The sequence below is a fragment of the Lycorma delicatula genome, chromosome 5, assembly GCF_047948215.1.
Source record: "Lycorma delicatula isolate Av1 chromosome 5, ASM4794821v1, whole genome shotgun sequence".
NCBI classification, from domain to species: domain Eukaryota; kingdom Metazoa; phylum Arthropoda; class Insecta; order Hemiptera; family Fulgoridae; genus Lycorma; species Lycorma delicatula.
Genome location: NC_134459.1, coordinates 107,007,898 through 107,032,950, shown reverse-complemented (window position 1 = coordinate 107,032,950; position 25,053 = coordinate 107,007,898). Strand labels below are relative to the sequence as shown.

The 25,053-nt window shown below is 28.1% G+C and overlaps 1 protein-coding gene across 1 annotated transcript in view; it reads left to right on the top strand.

Moving 5' to 3' along the window:
* Positions 1-580: 580 nt before the first annotated feature.
* Positions 581-25,053, top strand: part of LOC142325279 (uncharacterized) — an 87,326-nt gene continuing 62,853 nt past the window's right edge. Inside the window, exons 1-2 of the mRNA XM_075366824.1 lie at positions 581-845; positions 18,611-18,793. Of these exons, the coding sequence (XP_075222939.1) occupies positions 591-845; positions 18,611-18,793 (438 nt within the window). The 5' untranslated portion in view covers positions 581-590. The remainder of the gene's footprint in view (positions 846-18,610; positions 18,794-25,053) is intronic.

Below are 25,053 nucleotides of genomic sequence, written 5' to 3'. Positions count from 1 at the left end.
TATGAATCACTCAGTCAGTACTCTACCAAGTTAAATAACCGGAACACCATTGAGAAATAAAAAGAAATTGCTCAAATTAGATCGTGATTGTGCAGTCTAAAGCACTTTAAAATAATTTACACCAAATAAAGCAATATAAAGTAAAAAAGTCGGAAATTACATCTACCATTTGTTCAAACGTCTGAACCAGTTATTTTATACAACATGATTGATGAAAATCACTAGCAGCAAATTCTTTTTGATCACGGATCCATACATAGGAAATGTTTTTTTTCTTTTTTTTTGTAATAAAAGAATAAGTGTAGTTGATGAGAATAAAAAAGAGAACCATTTTAACGGCACAAAGCAAATGATTTAGAAAATTAAATTTTTATACTCTATTGTTATGCATAATCCATATCAGTTTTAGTCGTATGTGTTAACGGGATATGTAACTGAAGAGGTAAAGTTGAAGACCCTTATGGTTATGTTGGCATGTGTGAACAAAGAGGTTATGTGAATCTAGGAGAAGTGAGGTCAGAGAGAGGGGATATTATGAAAAAATTCGAGAGAGGTGGTATACATTGAACTGCACGGCTAACAACCGGTTCATGCAAGCAGCCGATGTCGACTGTTATAGTCAGTTAGTGTGCTGTGTGCATCCGCGAGCTGCGGTTGGTTACGGCCATCATTTGTTTTGTGTGTGGAATGTCATTTTGATTCGCATGATGATGGATAATAAAGTTAGTAGTGAAGATGATTATCAGCCATCATTGAGGGTTTGCACAGTCACAAGACCTCTTGAAGGATCATGCGGTTTCCATTTGAGTCGTACAACTTGGGATCCTTACCCGTGGGTCAGCGAGGTAAATATAAAAGAAAAATTTTTGTTATAAAATATAATCAAAAATATGTTAGTGATAGATAATTTTATAGATCAAACGATTTTACACTGTTATATATCAGTTGACTTTCATCAGATCTAATTTACAGAACCATCTTTCTCCTTAAATAAATTAATAAAACCTACTTTTGTTATAATTGTATTTATTTCAATAATTACTTATACTCAGATATTAAAAAATAAAATATTTAAATATAGACCTAATAAAATTACCTGCTGGTAGAGTAGCTCCAAAAAAATGATACATTTTTAATAATGAAGCTGCAGGATCTAGGTTCAAATTCTAATTAAATTACATGTAATTTTATAATTTAAATGCCTCATTGATCCTTGGATTCAATTTATAGTTCTGTTTAAAGATATTATAAGGCGCTATAATATTTTGATAACCTGTTATAAAAAAGTATAAAGTCAATTGAAAAAATTTATATTACAACAAACAACTTTTGACAAAAGATAATAAATTCAGTGTAGCCAGAACAACTTCTATTTGTCATACAGAGCTTTCCAGTCAGCCAGCACCCTCAACAGAATCACTAACATAGACTGCTGATTATTAAAGAAAACGTACTCCATCAAATTTTAAGCCAGAGAAAAACCCTGTGGATTAACATTAACTGAATTAATTCCTAGCCTTTAAATCTTTGACCAGCTGATTTTCATCCTAGTTGATTAATTATTGTTAGCAACCAAACTACACTTATGTAATTGACCATCTTATAGTAATATTTATTTCTATGTATGACTAGATACTGACCTATACACCATTATGTTTCACCGGATACGTTTCCTGACCTGCCTAAGATTTGCACGATAACTGATAAAGTCATTGTTAAAGAAAAAAGTCAAACATTTAGTTGATCGATATAAACAAAACTCACATAAAAATAAGATGGGCTAGTTGTTACTGTAGCTACTGTATGACCTGTAGGATCCGGATTCAAATCTAAGAAAATCTGTTTTTGTTGGATTTTATTATCTATTGTATTTTGTTGTAACATTAAATTACGGCTCTATCTTAGGGCTGGGTAGTTGCCGATCAATCGAATATAAACAGTTCAGCAGCTGGCCTTGCGTGCAAAAAGAGTAACTGCCTAATTCTACTTTTTTGAGCCTACAGACTTGTTTGAGGCTGTATAATAATATGCGGCATTGTCAGCTGCGATCATTTTTCATTAAAAAATAATTAACAAAATATATAGAAGGGTTTTAAATAGAAAATGTATAGGAACGATTATTAGATGTGAATTCGGTTGTTTACTCATTCTTACCTTGTACCTCTCAATTTCAAAAAAACAAAAACCCATCTCAATGAGATCTTTCAAGGATTTTGAAAATATCATGTTGTAGTTTTTAGTCGTGAGAAAACTTATTGGCATTTGAACATCGTATCTAAGCTAAGTTTGTACACTAATATATAGCTATCAATATGTGCTATTCTTACATCAGTTATTAATAAAATGATATCCTTTTTGCTATTGTAGAGATTAAAATGTGAAATACAAAAAGAACATTTAAAAATCATTTACAACTGAGCTTTTTACAACACTATTTATATTATATTTTATATTGAGTACTGATATTAAAGATGTTACTCATTGGGACAATCACAAATGATAACAGTTGAAAAGAGAGAGATTTCGAGCTTGAATACCGGAATGCACTCTTTAATTCATTATTTTAACTATTATTATTCTATCTTTTTATTTTTATTTTATCGGAATCAATAACTGAGTTTACAATGAAAGAAAGTTATTGAAAATATTCAGCAACATGTTGAAGATTGGTCGAAAGCAATTAGATAAGATTAATTCTAAACAAAAATCAGTACCAAAATATTCATTAAACGTCATGAAAACAATTAAGTTGTATAACTAATATAATGTAATACTACAATAGTTTGTAACAAAGAAGGTTATGTAAAAGAAAAACAAAAATATAGAAATTAAATTGCAAATTAGCATTTTTTAAATATTATTTGTTACTTTATATTGTTTATCCCAGTCATATGGTGGCTGTAATGTAAACAAAGCACCTAAACAAAGCACGAATTAGCGTTACTTTTCTGAAAATAATGTTTACTTCAATACAATACAGTGAGATGAAATTTTTTAAGAGATAAATTCCGAAGTTGTAGTGGGAACCATTTTTTAACATTTTGATGGTTGGAATTCTGTGTAATAATAAAATGCCACTGCGCTAGTAGTGAATAAGGAACGGGATACCAGAACACAAAAACCATTGCAATTATGACATAAACAGTTGAAAAATATTTTAAAAACCAGAGAATAATTTTAAAAATTTTATTTACTATATTTTTTTTCATTTTAGATAAATTATTTATTCAGATGGAATGATAATAGTAATTTGATAAGAATGATGAAATTTATGTTCGTAATGGGTAAAATAAAAAAATACTTGTATCTTCAACTTTCATCTGAGAATCCAGAGTTCGAATCCCGGTCATAAATACAAAATTCCACATTCCCACGAACAAGTTTCTGTGGTGAATTAATTCATCAAAGCAAAAAATTAAAACAAGGTTCTTCCACATTAAAATATTAGTTTTTTTATGATTGCTAAACAGTAATTAATTAAAATCTTATTTAGACAGACAGGGTAACAAACGTCTCAGTAATGACCAATTATGCCTTTAAATGTTATAATTACAAAATGTTTTAATGAAGGAAAATGTATTTGATGTAATATACGTATTTTAAGTGCAATACCATAATGGTTTACAGATGACCTGACAGGAATCACAAGTCACTCCTAAAAATGACAAGGCCATTTCTAAGAATAACAAAAGGTTTATGCTATGCTTACCAAACATTTTTTTTCTAGTTTTTTCTCGCTCAATAAAACAAATTTCGGTGTGGATATTTTTTCTAAAACTCTTCATTTGATGTTTTTTTAATCTTAAATAAGCCAATAGTAGGATTTATTTTAATTATTCACTTCAAAAAAGAATAAACAAGTTCTTTGTAAGTACAAAGACGAAGGTATACAATTATAAATTATGTTTTATAATATTTTAATCACCAAAAGTAGCTATTAAAAAAAAAAATAGTATTAGAATGAGGAAATAAGTAATTTAATTATTCTTATGATTTTAATACTCCTATTAAAAAAAAGTAATAGAAATCGCGGGTAAAAAAAAATTATTACATGTATGTCTTAAGTAAAAATATAAATAAAGGAGAAAAAACGACATATTAAACAAACATAAGATAAAATACACTATTTGACCGTGTACTAAACTGGTTTAGAATATATGTGTTGAATCGTATTATATTTTTTTCTATTATTTAGATTTTTTTTTGACATAACGGCATTCATTTCTTCGGTCATTAGTCGTCCTGACAGTCACACTGTTATTGATACATAATACTCCGACACGTACAAAAATACTGATTCTGTTCACTTATATAATTTTTCTGTTTTTGTAAAAATAAATAATATAGAATTATAAGTAAATCTCAATCAATTTGAGGATCATGGTTTTCAGTTAAATCATCCCTTCGTTTTCCAAATTCTATGATCAACGGCAGGATTACCTGCAAATCTGAGTGAGCTGGTTTCACTCATCGTTTAAAATTCATAACACTCTCGGATGATTCTCCAGGAGTCATCACCTGATTAGACGGATTTCCAACGCTACGTGTGAGCTGAGGAAGGCCAGGCGGGTTCGCACTATCTGTGAGCCTCAAAGGATCCATTACGTCCTTCCGATCAACCTCCATTTGTTGATCAGCTGGCTGTATCCCTTTGATTTTTTCGGTCGTTGAGGTAGAGATCGATTTTCCTTGAAATATGTCAAGTAAAGGATGTATAAAATTACCTTTCTTGATAACTCAAGTGTTCGTAATCCTTTTCTCGGATACTTTTACTTTTCAAAGAACTTGCTATTTTAATTTCTGGTGTAATTTTGGCTAATCTTGTTGCCAAAATCATTCTTAAGAGCTGAAGTGAGAGCGATAATTATCTGATTTACAAATTTTCATCGAAAGGAATTGTCTGCTTTACAAATTATCAGTAAATTGTAAAATTATGTGGTCAAACGATATTTCCTTCCTTTACAAGAGTGTTTCTCTACAATCTTCTCTACTGTACAATTTAGCAGATTTCGGCGCATAATTACATCGTTGGATGTGTTAGGGTTCAGAAAAACTCAATAATATCACAAATATCGGTTTACTTATTTGGTTGCAGTAATTGAGTTTCCCTAATAATCTATTGGTAAAACTATTTCCCTGATAAGACTATCTCTATAAAAAGTCCATTACTAGACATCCTTATATTCTTTTACTGAAGAACCAGCAGAAGTAGCTCCTTAGTAGAAAAGATGAAAGGGCTTGTTTAAAAAATTCATCCCTGACACGCTTCATGAAGTAGTTTGACGTTGGACTATTGTAACTTCACATTTCCTCTTGTAACTTTACGTTTTTCCTCTTTTCATGAATGGAGGTATTAAAGAAAGAGAGAGAGTTTCTGAACGAGGCCGTTCGCCCTCAGAATTGTGTGGTATGCTGAACGAGTCGTTTGTGAATTTCTTGTACCTATAAAGGTGATTAAAGTCTTCAGCTCCCTAACCATACAGAGTTTGATTGAAGAGTGATACACTTTGGGACGCCCATTTTGACGCCAGTGCTACCGAAGAAACATAGGCTGCAGTACACCGTAATGTTGAACAGCAAGGTTTCACGCAGTTTTTCCCGCATAGGCAAATGTTCAATTATAGACAAACCGATTGACCATAATGGTAAAAAAAACCCTCCTTTTTAGCTGAAACAGATCGACTTCGGCACTCCATTCAAACGCCAGTTCCTCCTTCCAGTAAAACACGTCGCAATACACTGCTACCGATCTTTCACTTCCATTGACCATGTTGCTTCCAGAATGGACTACCATCCAGAACTCCGTTAAATAATTTAGATTTGAATACTTTTAGAGTACAAATTCATTGTCACCACCGAATTTGGACGATATGATTGAACTGATCCGGATGTGGTGATGTATTCACATGAGGGGGCGGTAATTTATTTTCTTCATTCACGAAGAAGTATAATTTATTATAAGCTTGTTTGTGTTGTTTTTTAGAGTTTATTTTGTTGGCTTAAATTCTTCGGAACTGATTAATTTATATAATCAGGCAAGTTTCTGATATAAATCTGAGATAAGAGTAACATCGTTATCCTTTAACACATGCTAGGTTAAATACGCGCAGGAAAGTATCACAATCATGTTACCAACATTTTTAGATTTCAAATAATAGAAAAAATACTTACGTGAAAATAAGAGATACTTTTCAGTATTTTTTTTAATTTGCTTGTACATTGAAAAATGTGTACTCCATATATAAAAAAATTGAATAAAATCATTCACTTTGAAAAATTCAACACTTAAAAAAACACAAAGTATTGCAGTACCTTTTTACTTCTATCTAACTCAAGAAATATTTTTCTTTAATGTTAGATCGACTAAAAATGAAACAAATCTATAAACTATACTTTTTACACATTTAAATAAATAAAAATTATTTAAAAATAATCTAAATATTAAAAAATGGATTAATATTATTCTTATTTTTATACTTAAATATAGATTTATCTATCATTTATCAAACATCTAACTCGGTGTTCAGTAGTTATTTATTTTAACAGCCTACCGTAATATCTATGGATGTTTAATCAGTGTATTAGCACATTACAGAATAAATTTCACAGTTTTTTTTAAAAAAATAAATGCATATTTAGTTCTTAAGGAATTTTACATATACTCCATACGATACTGCAGTAGAAATTATGTGGTTTTTCTTACAAGGTCAATTACATACTGTTAAGGTATTTATTAGCGTAGGTTATTGTTGTTATAAAACCAAACTCGTATGTTATATGTACAGTAATTATTTATAGCAAATATTATCATTCAAAGTGTATAGTTGTTTAAGTAACTTATAAAGTTATATATCACTTATGTAATTTTTTTTGTGGTTACTTCTGTTCAATAAAAACGATTACGTATTTATAAATAGAAAAAAGCATTTTTGTAGTACTTTTACTATTATTTTTATTGAGTAACAATTTTTTAATATGCAAGTTACTTGGCTTTAGCATATTTAGATTACTGTATTAAACAACTTTTTTTTTCATTAAAAAAAAATAGTTAGATGGAAAATCATACTGTAATTATAATAGATTTCTATGATTCATGAAGCCAACTCAACCAGTTTTATTACAAAACAAAAAAAATATCAACCTTTTGTACGTCTTACAAACGTGAGGTGAGTTCGTAACTGTTCGAGAATCGATGAAACGACTGGAATCAAATTTCTATATAATCTAAACAAAGATGAAGATCAGATTATCTTGGAATATAACACTGCCTGCCACTGTTGCATGAACAAAGAAAATATTAATACTTTAATTAAAACTATAAACTGCGTCTTCAGTTATTGTTATTTAAGAAATTATTACATCTATAAAAATACCTATTAAATATATATAAACATCTATTATTATTTTTCTTTAATATTAGATCGACTAAAAATGAAATTAACTTTTCATCAAATCTAGGTAGACTGTTAAACAACTTTGTAGTTAATTGTTTTAGAAAACAATATTGAATAGAATTAAATATACGTTTAAAACGAGGAAATAGGTTAGAGTAATAAATTAATAGTAAGAAAGTAATATAATTGTTAGATATAATAGTATATCAAGCTTAAAAGTTATTGATTTTTATGATAATCATATTAACAATTACTTTCAATAATTTGGATTTTTATAATTAAAACTCACTTTAAAACGAACAATTAATATAGAGCGAATAAATTTATGAAATTATATATACGTACTTCATTTTCAAATAGAATGTAGTTTTTTTTTTTAATTTTGGATACAAACTTTATTCATACGATATTTTATCTCTCATTGATTTAATATAAATAGAATGAGTATTAATGAAGTTACATAATTACAAAAAGGTTTTCAGTTATTGCTTCAAAAATTAATTTAAAAATATTACGTCAAAATTAAATTGAATTTTCAGATACCATTAAATTAATAACTACATTAAAAAAGAGAAAAAGGAAATGCTACATTAAGAAAACGTTTTCAAGATTTTCTTAAAAAATCAATTTAAAAAATATAGTAAATTAATTAAGAATAGAACTCTTGTAAAGAGTAAATACGTGTGTTCATGTATACGTATTTTAGTGATGTTAGAAGATTGTGTGAGACATTATTCTTATCTAGCTAGCAGATAGTGGTCGTGACTAAAGCAATCTTGTAAGAAAATCATAATCAAATGATAGATGTAACAACCAACCGATTGACCGGTAGTGGTAAAAAACCCTCCTCCTTTTAGGTAGATTTCACAAGAAAGCTACCTATTGTAATGGATACCATGATTCAACTTCCGGAAAATTTCTACATATCTGCGCGTTTCACATCCCCCAGACTCCAAAACTAACGTCAGCTCAAAAGTTAATATATATATATATATATATATATATATATATATTCACTTCCTTATGACACGATAACTACCGTAATTTTGCGCCAATCACTTTCAACTTGATACATAAAATATAATGACCCAAAATCTCGGTCAATTTCGTTAATGGGAAAAATCGGACTATGGAGAAATGTGAGGGGGGATTTTTCGAAAAAAACAAAATATCGCTATAACTTTCTTATTAAGCAAAATATTTAAATTGTTTAAAGTGTATTCTTTGGATAAGAGCCTAAAACTTATATAAGTAAAGTTTTTTGATATTACCAACCACTGGCTCACGGGGTGGAAAAAATGGGGTTTCGAAGACAAAAAAAATTATACCTCCCTTAATAGGCACAGCATTGAATCGATTTAAAGTGGTCATTAGTCCTCTAAATATTACCTAAAACTTTTGTTTGAAACAATTTTTGATATGACCAACCCTTACGGAAGGGATGACCAAAATATTGCTGGAATTGCAAGAAGATGGGGCTTGTCGTAAGCTAAACATGTGATACTTATTTTCACATGCAACCATGTCGTATTGAATAGATTTGAAATTTTTCTTAACTTTAAGGTGGAGTCTTTTTTATACCCTACTTAGCACCGAAATCTATCTCTGCCTTCTGGCATGCCGAAAGGAATTTTTTTTTAAATATTTGTATCAAAAATGAAGTATTAATACTATCTTACTTTTCATTTTAAGGTTGCATTTTTGATGAGAATTGTATAATTAGTAAAAACCTCTTTTTTTCCTATCGTACAGCATAATTACAGTAATAACTCTGATAATAAATATTAAAATGAAATATATAAGTACATTTTAAATCAAATTTAAAATAAATATTCTTACAAGTATTTTATTAAAATAATTATATCTTAAAATATATTTTTGTTATTAATAGAATTTTAATGGCTGCCAGTCAAAATAAAGTTTAATATGATTATTATTTACTTCTTTCAGTTGTCAGAAAAGTTTTATAGACAAACCATTTTGAAGCAGTACAGGGAGGTTTATTATTATCTTTTAGGAAGGTTTATCTTTTATCACAGAAACATAATTATTTTTTAAGAAATTTATTACTTTTGACTGTGACCATTTTGAATATGTTACCCAGAAAGGGAACCAAATCTGTTTTGGTCGTATTTTCGAACCTATTATTTTTAATATATATATATATATGTTTTTTACAGTTTTCGTAATGTTCTGTTTGTTTTGTGTATTGAATATAATTCATCCACACCCCCCCCCCCTTCAAATAGATTAATTTTAATGTTAGTGCGTTTTATTCGTATTTAATTTATGTAAAAGCTAGATAAATTTATAATTATATATTTGACAATAAAATCATTGTTTAAAAATATTGTTCATAAACGAGATTAGAAAATATACGAAATTAAAACGTTTAATTAGCAACCTTTTTTCAGTTTAATGTATATTAATATAAGACCTTCTGGTTTCCAAATTACGGAACCTTAATCGGTAAAAATTATAATTCAGTAAAATTAAAAAAAAATCCCTTTCGGCACGTCAGAAGGCGGAGGTTGATTCACCGGTGCTAAGTACGGGATAAAAAAGATTCCACCTTAAAATTAAGAAAAACTTCAAATCTACTCAATACGACAATGATTGCATGTGAAAAAAGTTCCACACGTTTAGGATACGACAAACCCTAGTTTCTTACAATGCCAGCAATATTTTGGTCATCCCTTGTGGTCATATCAAAACTTGTTTCAGATAAAAGTTTTAGTTAATGCTTAGAGGACTAACGACCACTTTAATCCGATTCGATGCTGTGCCTACTAATTTTTTTTGTCTTTGAAATTCCATTTTTTCCACCCCCTGGGCCAATGTTTGGTGATATCAAAAAATGTATTTATATAAGTTTTAGATCCTTATCCAAAGAATAGTAGGAACTTAAAATAAATTCAGTATTTTATTTAGTAAAACATTCTCACCGAGTTTAACACGAAACTTGATTGCACAACGTTGCTCATAATTAGTATCACTCATTTTTGTAACGCACAAGAGCCGTTTCACGAAAAGTTTGTTTACGTCTCACGTGGCAACAATAGACTAAAAATATTAATACCTAATAGAAATCAGCTGTTCATATAAACATATGTTTACTAGTAACTTTATAGGGTTGCCACTACGAATTCTAAAAAAAATTAGTCTCATTACTTTATTTACAGACCTCGTACACGTCCGGTTTAAGTTCTTCAAACTTATTGTTTACACTTATAAAGTTTCTGTTTAAAATTTCTTTCTCTTTTATTTTCCTCAGTAACAAAATTTACATTTCTAAGACGACTCGGTTGGATGGAAATGATACGATAAAATGGATTTCCAGTAAAATAAACGAACTTTTGACTTTCCAAATTAAAACAATTTTACAAAAAAAACTAACCATAAATGCAAATCAGTACACTTTATTTAAGATTAATACATTTTGAAAGAGGGGATAAATCTTTGAACCAATCCGTATAAAACGTATTTACGCAAGGATATTTCAGAGGAAACTATGAACGACGTTAAATGCAGTTTATTTTTACATTTATAAAGACAATAACCATTATAAACTATTTTTTTTTTGTTAATTAATAATTATGAAAAAAATATCAGTAAGACTTTGTAGAAAATCAAAATCCAGTCTCTTCCATCCAAAAACCATAAAAAATCAAAACCATCTCTTCCCAATCTTCAAGCTTATATCTTTTATTTTGTTTTGAATTCTAGTTAAAGAATGTCATTTTTTAAAATTTCCTGAAATACGAATTATAATTTTTTCGATGAGTTTAAAATTACAAGATCTTCTAGTTTTGTTTTATTATTCGTAAAATTTCTTGAAATAATCACCTCTGTATCTATAAAGAATATTATATCATTAACTATGTTTTTTCAAGTTTCCCTCAGAGGAAGGAGAAATTTGTGATAAAGAATGAGTAAATAAGGCAGTGAGAGAGGACCTTAATTTTGTTATTTATCTATTGATAAACTATATTGAGAAAACTAGAACTGAAAGAAGTTTAAAACGAATTTTTTATTAAGTATAAATAAAAGATTTGAGGAAGTTAAATTCAAATGTACGGGGTTTGTTCAAAAAATAACCGAACTTTTTAATTACGCGCCAACAGAGATATTCAGTGACGTGCGGTTGGCAACATCGTGTTCCGCATAATCTCATCTGTAATCACCTGTTCTTGGATTGTTGATATCATGTTTAGTTTTCGTTTTATTGTTGTTTGAGTGCAACGTGTTTAAGTATTAGTAGCGATTTTTGTAATGTGCAATTTTCGGGAGCAACAATACAACGTAAAACTTTGCGTGAAACTGGGGAAAACTTTCACAGAAAAGTTTCAACTTTTAAAAAACGCTTGTGGAACAAGCTGATGGTCTGAGTCGTGTGCAGTGTTACGAATGATTTTCACGATTTAAAAGTGCTCGTCAATCAATCGAAGATGACCCTCGACCAGGAAGGCCTTCGACTTCAACTGATGACACACACGTTCAGAAAATCAACGATCTGGTGCGTGCAAATCGCCGATTGACTATCATAGAACTTGCAAAAGAAGTTAACTTCACAACTGGATCATGCCATGATATTTTGATTGAAATTATTGAACATGCATCGAATTGCAGCAACGTGTTTTTGATGACCGAACAACAGAAAGAACATCTAGTGGAGAATTGCCGGCCACTCCTTGAACAAGCCGATGACGATGAAACATTCATGCAAAGGAACGAAACGGGAGACGACGAAAGCTGGGTTTACGGCTACGACAATGAGACAAAAGTACAATCATAAAAAATTCGCACATTAATAAAATCGCTACTAACACTTAAACTCGTTGCACTCAAGTAACAGTAACACGAAATCTAAATATATCAAGAATCCAAGAACATGCGGTTACAGAGGAGGTTATGCGGAACACAATGCTGCCAACCGCACGCCACTAAATATCTCCGCTGACGCGTAATTAAAATATTTAGGTTATTTTTTGACCTCGTATAAGTTGCTTTTACCCAAATAATATTAATTTTTTTTCAAAAATTAGACATAAATTCTCATCAATGCAACTTATAATAAAGTTACCCAAAAATAGTTTTTTTTTTTTTTTTTTTATGGAAGTGAGTGGCATAGAAATTTGGTAATAGATACACATTTTGTTGTATGTGCCTTAGAGGTATCCACACAATATCTTTAGAGCAGACGACTGGTAGATTATAATAACTACGCATATTCATAAGTACCTATGCTCATTAAAAACGGTTAATTGAAAAATCAAAATGTTTCGAAAATAATTAGAAAGGAGGAGTTTAAATAACAATACCCTTTTGGATTTCTCTAAGATCTTCGGCAAAAAAAAAGGAAATAAATCCTTCTTGGAGCCCCAAATTTGAAAAAGTACAAAAAGAACCCTTTGTTTACATTTATCGTAAAAGAAAATCAGCACTCATAAAAAAATTGTTTTGTTATAAGATTATAAAATACCCTTTCATCAATCCATTAAAATATTGTAGCATTTAAAAAAATGTTTGTAGTAACTGGAGATTAATGTAATTAAAAATATCAAATTTGATCACTTTTAACAGCATTTTCTACTTATATAATTATCGGAGATAATTATGAAAAAAATGGAATTAAATTTGCTAAGATAAAATAATATTTAAATAAAACGAAATTTTAAATTATCTTTTTTACTGATAATTAATTCACCATAGAAGTTTTGAATTTTGTACCTGGGAATATGGAAATTGAATTTTGTTGCGTATGAAAAATACCATGCTGTGCCTGTTCGTTATTTGAACCCGGGACCCTCAGATGAAAGGCTGATGATATATTACCACCCGCCTTGGAAATCGGCTATCCAGAACAAGATACTAATTTTTTTTTCTCTAAAAGTACAATAAAATAAAACCCAATCATTTTTAGAATCATGAAAAATAAAAATTAGTAAGTATTATTTTTTCGCAATAACATGAAACTATAAAAACTAATGATTTCTAGCATTTCATAATGTATTATTATTTCATTTATTTTTACTGAAATAATGTACAACTAGTTATCCTAATGTTAAAAATATCACACAGTCGTTATTAATAATGTAACCTATTTTCTAAAAAAAATATTGTTCCCATGGCAACTGGCTATAATTTACTGTAAAGTTATTCTCATTTGGAGGCAAGTTTTCTTTCAGTAGAAAAAAAATTTAAGTTGTAATTGCGCATTGATAGTTTAATCCAAGGCTATAAAAATTCGTGTTAAAAAAAAATATTAAAACTTTCAAGGTTATTATCGTATTTAGTGTTTTTTATTGTTGTAAAATTTTCTTGTAACAATGAGATAATAAACATGTGCTATAAATTTTAAAACCAATCTATTACAATTATTTTAATTACATTTTGTTATAAATAATCTAAGACCATTAATTTTTAACAACAGTTAAAGAAAAAACGATTATTACTATTATTATTTTAATCTTAAAGCGAAGTGTGGTATTTTTTTTACTACTTTACCGTAGGGTTTTAGTTTATTATTGTTATAACTTCCTTTTTTCTTCTTTCTAAGCAATAAAATTTTTTTTTAATATTTACTTCATTGAATTCAAAAAAATTAAATTAAAGACTTATACCGATTAATATCTATTTACAAAAAAAATTACTTAATTTGCTTATAGAAGGACACCGCCACTAAAAATAATTCGTAATACGATATATATGCATATACCTCGCACATCCAGGTTTGGGAAACTGGAAAACAATATTGTTTTTTTTTTAATTTATTAACAAAATCTCCATAGAAGATTAAACGTGCAACAGTATTTTTTTTTATTTGCATATTGTCAATAAATCAGTCTGTACTATACATTTTTAATTAAAAGTATAGAAATTTAGTAGATATCTACCTTAATTACTGTAATTGTTGGTCAAGTTTGCGTCATTCTTAGAATTTCAATTATCTTCGCAATCGCAAACAAAAGTCATCCGGTATTTCTAACCAAGCCGCAATAATTCATTCATAAATTTGTATCAAAGACGATTTCTTAATTTTACTACATGATTTAGTTAACGCGTGTCACGTTAGCTGTTCAGTTTGTTTTGTCTTCATTGAGTTTGGTATTAAACGGTTGATTTACGCATATATCTAGAGGTTGAAGAGTAGATGACATTTTAAGAAGAGTAAGTAATAAGCTGATTATTTTCCAGCAATCGGTCTTCGCTTTAGATCTCGGTCGTGTTATCTCCTAATCTGTCCATTACAAGTTTGTGAGGTTTCGTATTAAAGTGCTTGATCAACGCTCCCAGATGTATTTAGTCCAGTCCTGTACTAATTTAATATTCATCCATCGATTTCCTTGTGCTCGTACGACAATATCGGGTGAAAATATTATACCTTTTGGTAAATAGGTATTTCTATTTTTTGTTAAATTTATTTGTGGGTGCAATTTTTTCTCGTCTGAAAGTAAGCATTAACGTTGTTTTTTATAACTGGCAGTTTGTATTCGAACACTTTTTAAACCTACACTTTCAATTGTTGTTGTCGATGACATTTGGAAAGTCACTGTTGGTCCCGCAATCCAGATTTGACCAAGGCAATAATTGTTCCTTTTCGTAAATTTACGACATCTTTGAAATTTCATCAGTTTATCTTCGTACGCTTCTGGTAGCCGCTGTGCTATTGTCATTCTTCTAAGCAAAAACTATGTCGGCAAAGAAATCGGTGAACCGATTTCTAATTTAGTAGATTTAGTAGTAATTTAGTTCTAATGTATTTAAAATAATCCCTTTTCTTTTTCCTGTTTAGCCTCCGGTAATTACCTTTCAGATAATACTTCAGAGGATGAATGAGGATGATATTACGAGTGTAAATGAAGTTTAGTCTTGTACAGTCTCAGTTCGACCGTTCCTGAGATGTGTGGTTAATTGAAACCCAACCATCAAAGAACACCAACACCACGATCTAATATTCAAATCCGTGTAAAAATAACTTCCTTTACTAAGACTTGAATGCTGGAATTCTTGACTTTCCAATCAGCTGATTTGGGAAGACGCGTTCACTACTAGACCAACCCGGTGGATTATTTAAATTCATCCCTGCCGATATTTAACTCACCAGCAATTTCCAGAGCTTTCATACGACACATTTCTGTAGAAATCACACATCCAAACTGACGAAGTTCCATATATTAGCTGCAAGCTTTTCTTCCACTTCTGGATATTTCACGTTTTCGGCAGAAATGCCTTTTTTTATAGGCTACGAGAAATTCGTTTTCTTTCATTCACCTCTCACGAATGGAAGACTCTGTTATATCAAATTTTATTCTTGCAGTACGATCTCCAGGCTCCTTTGCGTAAGAAATAACAAATAACATTTCTGCATCATTAAATGAACGCAATCTTTTTTTTTACTCATTCAGTATTTCTACTGTACACGAAATTTTTACGTACTGAGTAGTTGTTGTCGCAATGAAAATCGATTATAAAATGACTACAAAATGATCGAGAAAAATGTTTTCGTATAAAATAAAATTAACCTATGTATGAAAAAAATTGAAAGAACAGCTCTCATAAGTCTGTCACCGTATCGGATAAGAGTTTAATTTTCTAATATCGGTAATTGTTCATAATCAAGTATTTTTTTATATAATCATTTTATTTCACTGGATGTAGTTTCACAGTCAAAACAAAGCAGCTTGTATTATAATTCTGTACGGATTGATTAATATAGTTTGAACACATCACCATCAATGTGAAACTTAAATCTATTTACGATGAGCAAGCTATTTTTGCAACCGTCATTAAGGACAAAATTGTGAGTGTAGTACATATGGTAATAAGAAAGAAAGTGATAGTTAATTTTGATTTAGCATAAGTAAATCTCTCTTCGTTGAGTAAATTTCTCTTCTCTTCTGATATTTTATTCTTAAAAGTTTGCTAATCACATTGTTCAAGAGATTCAGAATCAGCAGGTTTTTCTAACTTTAAATTTGTCTGTAAATTGTCACTAATAGAATCATGAAAAAATAAAGTTTAAAAATGTATATTTATTTAAAGAAGAAGGTATTCTTAACACTTAATCTGAATTAATTAACTGAAAAATAGTTAATTATTTAATTTTACTAAAGCTGTATAAATTCCCTTTTCTTAGAAATCTAGTAATAGAACAATAGAAATCACAGAAATTATCATACTCTAACATCTTTCATACTTTTATTATTCTTACAAACAAACAAAACCTTGATAAAAGTCATTCTAATTATTTGATAAACAAATAATCACCGCTAGATCTATGAGGGGATTGCATGGGGGGGGGGGGTATTGAGGGCGTAAAATGACACAAGACACATAAGATGTGTCTTGTGTCATTTGATAACGTAAGGTGGGCTACATCCAATGTTGTAAAAGCCTGCAAGAGAGATCTCCATACTACCATGGGGTCGAGATCACATGGTGCTTATAAAAGGTTTCCTCTCCTCTGGAGACAAAAGATCCATCTATTAATGGGAGAAGATAGGATAACATATTTGAAACCCACCCGGTTTGTTTAGTGACGAACTCGTCATCGCAGCTGATTTGGTTGATATTTCTAAGGTTCAAATCCTACTAAAGGCGTTAATTTTATATGGATTTGAATACTATTTCGTAGATACCGATGTTCTTTGGTGGTTGGGTTTCAATTAACCACACATCTCAGGAATGGTCAACCTGAGACTGTACAAGACTATACTTCATTTACATTCATACATATCATCTTCATTCATCATTTGAAGTAATACCTTACGGTGGTTCCAGAGACTAAACAGAAAAAGTAGTAGGATAACATATTTGAAGAAGGTTGATACCCCCTTCAGTGGTTCGGCATTGATGTATTTTCGAATATATCATTCTGCGTTAAACAGGGTTTCCCATTAATTCAAAACTTACCTAAATCCTTAAATGGGACGTCGGTCAGTTGCGTACGCCTGAAAAAGAACTCGGTCAATTGCGTCTTTCATAGTTAATTTTATCCGGTCAATTCCGTTCATCGTAGGAAATTGTACCCTTCTATTCCGAAAACTTGATCATAATGATTATAGTAGGTAATTATATACTAAATAATAATATACATACTAATGTATCTTCCTCTAATCATTTGTGATTTTAATATCAGAGTGGAAAACAAAAACATATTTATTTCACACTTATTAGTGATCATCAGCTGTAGATATCCTTTGAAAAAACTACAGAATATCTTTTGTCTAGCCACTTCTAACAGTTTTATAAATTCTCGGTGGTACATTTTTTAATTTTAATTTTTTTGATGTTCTTTATGTAGGTATTAAAATAGTTTTATCAATTTCTGTACAAATTTTATTCTTATTATTTTTTTAATATAGTACTATTTTTTATTTCTATGTATTTTATTTTTTTCTACTTATAATAATTTTATCAATTATCAATATTACTTTATTTTATTGGTAAAAATTTCATGCAGACAGCTTCTACATGCTGTATTCAAGAAGAGGTTTTTCTGGTGATTTTATTCATTTGTTCCCGAAGATACATTTCCTTTTATTCTATCCGTTTATATTTCCTTACATCTTCTTTGTTTTGTAATTTATGTGTGTGTCACCTGGAAAATTTTCAAAACATCAACCCAATTTGACAAATCTTTCTAACAACTATATGAGAAATAAATTCCGAAAAAGGTATAAATACAACAAGAAGCAGGTTGGATGGGGATATAAAACCGTTTTTTATTGTTAGCAGAAACAGAATACAATTGACCGGTTTGAAAAAGGTAGTGGCAGACGGAATTGATCGCGGCCAGAAAATGTATCTAAATCTGGTTTTTGTTTGTTAAAAGATCCCGTGAATCGGTTTTTTATTTTTCTCTTCATCTCATTCAAACTATTTTATAGTCTATATTCTTGTTTAAATAAGAAATATGCTTATATAATTCATAACACTAAAAAATTGTTTTCTTTTCGTTCTTTGGTTTTAATTATTAATTCGTTAGTTCTTATTATTCTTTATCATCTTATTTTAATTTACTTTTTTTAGAAAATATTTTAAAAATTTTTCTTTAGAAAATAATTACGTTGATGAAACTTAATTTAAAAGATTTTTATTATATTAAAAACCAATTAATTTCTAGCTAGCTAAGCCCAATGAAATATTAAAAAAAAAATCACCTTATTTAACTTATTTACCTAAGTAGATAAAAGCTAATTGTATTCTTCCAGGTTGAAAGCGGCTCAGCAGCAGAGATAGCTGGATTGCAAGTTGGAGATTGTGTTCTTGAAGTAAATGGAGAAGATGTATTGGGCCAAAGAATAGGAGAAGTAGCCCTTCAAGTTTATTCAAAGAGCAGACAAGTAAAACTTCTTTTATGGAATGCTGGAACCGATTCTAATGGAACAATTTGGGTAAGCTATAACAAACAATTTTTTATTATTTTAGTCTATAAAATTAAAAAAAAAAAATAATTGTAATTAACTTATCAAACAACTTTTTAAAGTTAAATGTTTCATCGTTCTTTATGATTCCGGTTAACTCATATGTAGACAATTAATGTTGCGTGCTTTTTATGCAGTGGTCCCACGAAGAAACGGAAAAACTTTCTAGTTATGTTCCATTGGTGAAAATAATGAAAAAAGTTCATATAAACATAGGATTGGAAACGTTTTGTTTGTGTAAGAAGCAATGTTGGTGGTTTCTTATGTAAGTTTATTTGGAAAATAGTGTAAAACACGTCCCAGAACTGTAACTCAAGCGGTTTTTAAGATATCCGACGTAAAATACAAAATTTGGTGTCTGAAAATAAGTTTATTTTAGGTTTTTAGTAAAATAGTTTTGTTAAATGACTAATAAAGGCTGAATATTTTAATAAAACTGTAGAGGATTTAATTCTGAGAAAATTAATTTAAATACAGACAATACAAAGCAAATAAAAACTTTTAAAAATCGGTATTTTATTGAAACAAAACATTTTAAAGGCGGGGATTTCAAAAAATTAATGTAACTGAGGTTATTTTATTATAATTTTTTATTATTTCACGTATTTTATTTTTTTGTTTTACTATATTAAGAAGAATAATGTTTATTAGGCACAGAAAGAATACGATTTTTTGTCTATTCTTTGTCTGTTTTGCTTTTTATGTACTTTTAAGTTTTTATTTATTTTTTATTGGCTGTATTTAAATTAATTTCGCCAGAATTAAATTCTCTACAAGTTTTATTAATAAATATTTCGCATTTATTAAACTATTTAAGAAAACTATAGTATTATAAATCTAAAAATATAAGTTGTTTTTCTAGACCGAATTTTGTGTTTTACGTCGGATATCTAAAAAACTATTGGAGTTATAGTTCTGAGTCCTCTTTTATCCTATTTCCCAGTTCAAATTACATAAGAAACCACCAACTTTACTCCTTAATTTGGGTCCCAAAAATTACAGTAGAACTTCTTTTTATTAGAAGAGCTGAAATCCGGCCGAAATCTTTTGCTAGCTGTAACTTGAAAAAAGAGCATTTCGAAACCTGTGTTTATATAAACTTTTTTCCAGTAGAACATGTCCTGAAGTTTCTCCGTTTCTTCATAGTACTCCCATTTCTGTTATAAAACGGATGTAATACTAAATGTGATTTCAGAATAGCTACTTAATTAAAAAAAAAAATTGTTTTCCAATATATCATGAATAAAAAGGTCTAATTATTTTTCAGTTTTAAAAATAAATTAAAGATCTTCTTTAGGAACTCCAAATAAAAATTAAAAAAACGCAATTATTAATTCGGCAAAAATTAATTCCGCACTACAAAATGTATTATTATTATTTTATTTATTTATTTTTTTAAAGATACAGATCACAAGCTAAGAATTAATTTGTAATCCTTAATTTGTTACATTCATTAATTAATTTATTTATATTAATCGACTGTAATAGATTATGAAAGGAGATAAACATATTTTAATTTATTATATCCAGCAATTTTAGTTCAATGTTATAAATTGTTGAGTGACGTGTATCTTTACAGTTCGGCAAGCGTGACTTTAACAAAAAGAGATATTTTTAATGATAAAAAAAAATTCTTCAACATTTTAAAAACTTGGTTAGGATTATTTTTTGATCCGTGCACAATTATAATTGCACGTTTGTCAATATAAAAGAAAATCGGTCACTACTAAAAGAACTGTCAATAATTTCACCTAAAAATGATCAATAGTGAACTGATAGTCACGTTTTTATGTTATTGACCTTATTTTGTGTTAAAAAGAAAACTCTAAATGAATAAAATTACAAAAAAATAAAAAATAAATAAGATAAAATTTAAATACTCATTTTTTTTTTAAATTAATTTATTTTACTTAATATGTTTAATAATGCCTAAGAACCTAAAATTCTAAAGAATTACAAATTATTAGAATTTTGAAGAATTATTATTAATAAAATTTTTAAAAAATACTAATTATTAAATACAAATAAGAGAATTCTACTTTTCTTCTTATAAAATCTTGAAATCAATATATTTACAATGTGAGTCGTTTTGTAAATCTATTTTTTTTTTTTTTACCTAATGAAATTAAATCAGAAATTATTTTTATTCAAAATGAATGTATAATAACAACCTAATTACGTTTAGTAATGGGGTGATAAGTCTTCCGTAGATAATTAATTTAAAAAAAAACTGTTTTCCAAATAATTAGACAAGTATTTTAATTAAATTTTACTAAAACTGATTTAAAATTAAATTGAATTAAAAATTTTTGAAAAGTAAAAATACTAAGATTGTTTTGAAAAAGTTAATTATTTAATACATAGAATGATTCACGAAGAAGGTAACAAAATTTCAGGACATATTCTACTGGTGAAAATATAAAAGATATTATAAAAGATATCATTTAAACAAAAGTTCGGAAAATCTTTGTTAGCGAGTGTTGGCTAGCGAAAGATTTAGCCTTGAATTTTGAACCTTCGATAAAATAAAGCCAGAATATAATTTTGGGATCCAAATTAAGGGGTAAAATTGGCGGATTTGTATAAAAATCTGACCTGAAAATTGTTTAAAAAAATATGCTTCAGAATTGTATTTTTAATAGTTTTCGAGAAATCTGGGGAAAAAAAGAGATTGAGATCGAAAAATAATTATTTTATGTTTGGCGTATAATAATTTTATTAAATGGGCAATAAACATATAAAGGTTTTAAACAAAACTTCTTTTGAGTCAAGAGTGTATTTAAGATACAAACTTGGGTGGCAAATTATAAATAATAATATACGAATATTATTACTCTAATTTTTGAAATGTTATATTTTTAAAGCTCCTTTCTAATAATATCATTCCTCAATCCTGGTTATTTTAACGTAATTGTGTTTTAATTCTTTTGCTTAATGTGTAAGACATCAAGAATTTAACAGTAAATGTACTAAAAAAATTAAGTGATTTGCAATGATGTTTTAATGTTTTAAATATCTTCTTTAGAAGTTGGATATTTAATTACGCTTTGATTAAACAATTTATTACTTATTAGTTTATATGTTATACCACTATACGCAACAAAGTTTTGTTTTAAAAAACTGCACTCGGTATTTATTACAAATTTTTACCTATCTATCCGGTTTTTTGTAATTGCGTTGCAGCTTTAAAAACATTTATGTAGTGTGGATGATCAGGGTCAATATAAATAACTGTTTACTTCCTTGTACGAAGTAAAGGAAGTATTGTGATCGTGAAACAGTTCGGTTTTCATATTTCAACGGAAATATCCATTTTGACCATCCCTCAATCCACCTTGACTAGTTCTGCATGACGTCTGTACTTACGTATGTATGTGCGTATGTATCATAACTAAAAAACGATTAGCCGTAAGATGTTGAAATTTTGGATTAGCACTGTTGTAACATCTAGTTGTGCATCTCCCTTTTTGATTGCAATCGAAATTAAAATAAAAATTTTAATTAATGAAGTATTTGGATCTTAAAGGGAAGGCACATCGGTTCGAATCAGACTTCATTTTCTTCTTTTTTTTTTAACTTTTTTTTATTTATTTTTTAAAATTTATATTGATTTAATATTAACTCGTGATTGTAAAAAAAATTTACAATAAATAATAATTCAATGATAAAAAAAAATAAAACAAATTATTAGTGAAACAAAATTTTATGTACTTTTAAAAATGTGTAAATGTAATTTAATAGGCATAACATATGTATATATGTAATTAAATTGGTAAAACATGTGATTATTTAATATAAATTGAAAATTATAATTTAGAATCGTGTTATTTTTGGATTTGCTTAGCAAATTATTACAGAAATTGTATATTTATTATTTTTTTTAAATATTTTATTTAATTATTTGACAGAAAAATAAAATATATTTTCGAATTGTATTCAATTTAAAGTGATTGTTGAAATTTTTTTTCACTGGATTTCTGGTGTTTTGTATAAATAAGTTAATAATAATTAAACTACTCCGTTTAATGAACTGCTGTATACTGGTTACAAATATTAATTTTGACCTTACGGTGTAGAATAATCGGTTTTTATTATTGGATTATTTGGTAAAAATTTTATTTAAACAGTAATCAAGGGACTTTTACTCTAACCTAATATTTCAGGTAAGCTTGTTGAATTAATAATTGTATAAATATTTGATGTTAATGAAAACTAATATGTTAGCAATTGTGTAACTGTCTACTTTTATTTAAGAATTGGAGGATCGTATCTCACTTTAAAATGAAATAAGTTTAGATAAAGTGCAGAAAAATGTTTATATGTAATTTAATAGACGTACAAGGAAGTCACGTGATGTCCACATCAGATTTTTTATTTTATATAACATTATCTGTAAATAAAATATATTTTTGATTTATTAATTTTTTTTTATAATGGGTCTATCTATATTCCAAAATATTATTTACTATAACTTTGTAATAATGGCTGTTAAATAATTATCACAATTAAATAAATATAATTGTTAAAAGAAATATATACAGAATAATGTTTTTTTTTGTTAATGAATAGATTACGGAAATTGAATTTCTAAATGTATTAAATCTACATAATATTTTGTAATTAAGTTATATTAAATGCAGAGCACATATTTTTTAAAATTAAATCAGAAAAATTTTCCGTTTAAGTTTGTATTCCGGTTAGACTGTAACTATTTAAAACCAAGCTACAGTAATATAAAAATTACATAAACTTCTTAGTGAAAAATAAATATACTTGAAAATAATCTTTATTTAAAATATTATAAAATTTTTATCATAATCGCAGTTTAAATAACCTTAACATAGGATACGCAAAATATGTAACTTCACTGTTACAATTAAAGACGGTATTACGATTGGTCGCGCTAAAAACAGTTGAATGGATTATTACGATTTAAGAATACTAATTAATGAGTGAGTGGCCTTAACTATTAATTCTTTTACCAGAAATTTCAGTTTCGGTCATATCATGATACTTCTTATTTTCCGTTAATTATAATTCTTATTAATTTTATTTAAATACTAATTATTTTTGGATTTTTTATTAATAAAATAATATACGACAGATTTTACACAAATCAGGTAATCCACCAATGGATAATCGAGCGGTTCTCTCAAGGCATTGTCGTTTTAACTTATTTATAATTTCTTTCATTTCGGGGTATTTTTAGTAGAAAAAGGAACTGTTTGTTTTTAATTTGAGAAGTAAATTATATAAAACTCGGATACCATGTTCAAAATTGAATTTATTGCACAAAATTGAATTTATTTAACCGATAACATAAATATGTTATCGGTTAAACAGTAACGTAAAATTTTGAAAAGGCAATACTGATTGAAAATTTTCAGTTAGCTAACCTATTTAGTACTTGATAATAGATACATATCTTCGGCATTACAGTTAAAAAATAAAATAATAATCATTTAGTCGAAAAGTGAATGTATGTATAATTTGAACAATAGAATAAATTTAACACGTCAGTGTGTTATGAGTAGGATTGGTTTAATACTGGAAAAGGCCGAGTATCAAACACTATTTGAACTTAAATCTTATGATCAAGCTGATAAAAAAAAACTGTTACTACTAAAAAAATATTTTAACATAATTAAGTTTGTAAAAAAGAAAAATTGTAAATATAAATTTCGAATTAAACTTCTTAAAGACCTTTTTTTAAAATATATTCGTTATAATACTCTGTTGAAAGTTCTTTGCTTTTTATTTTTTAAATTACAAAAAAATCTGGTAAACTGTTGATAATTTTTCTGGCTACGCCGATCAAAAAACTGCATTGTAAAACCGTAAAAAATTGGAAAATTAAAAAAATCCTCAAATTTATAAAAAAAAATTGTGTTATAAAAAAGTGAAACAAAGTTGTAACAAATAAAATCGTAAAAAATTCCTGGAAATTTTAAAATTAATAACCTTAAAAAGTGATATTTTCTTGCAGAATTTTGCCGTATTATAAGACTCTTTTAATATAGCCAGCCAGTAACAATGCCAGCATAGTAAAAAAAAACACTAATTCACCAAAAATTAGTTTTATAAACATTAAAAACGAAAAAGCTTAAAAAAAGATTTTTTGAATTTTTTTAAAATTTGGAAGCCAAAGTGTCAAGGGGGATTTTTTGATTGATTATCATTATTACCAAAACAGGATTTAAGCATAAAAATTCAATAGTCCGAATTTTTTT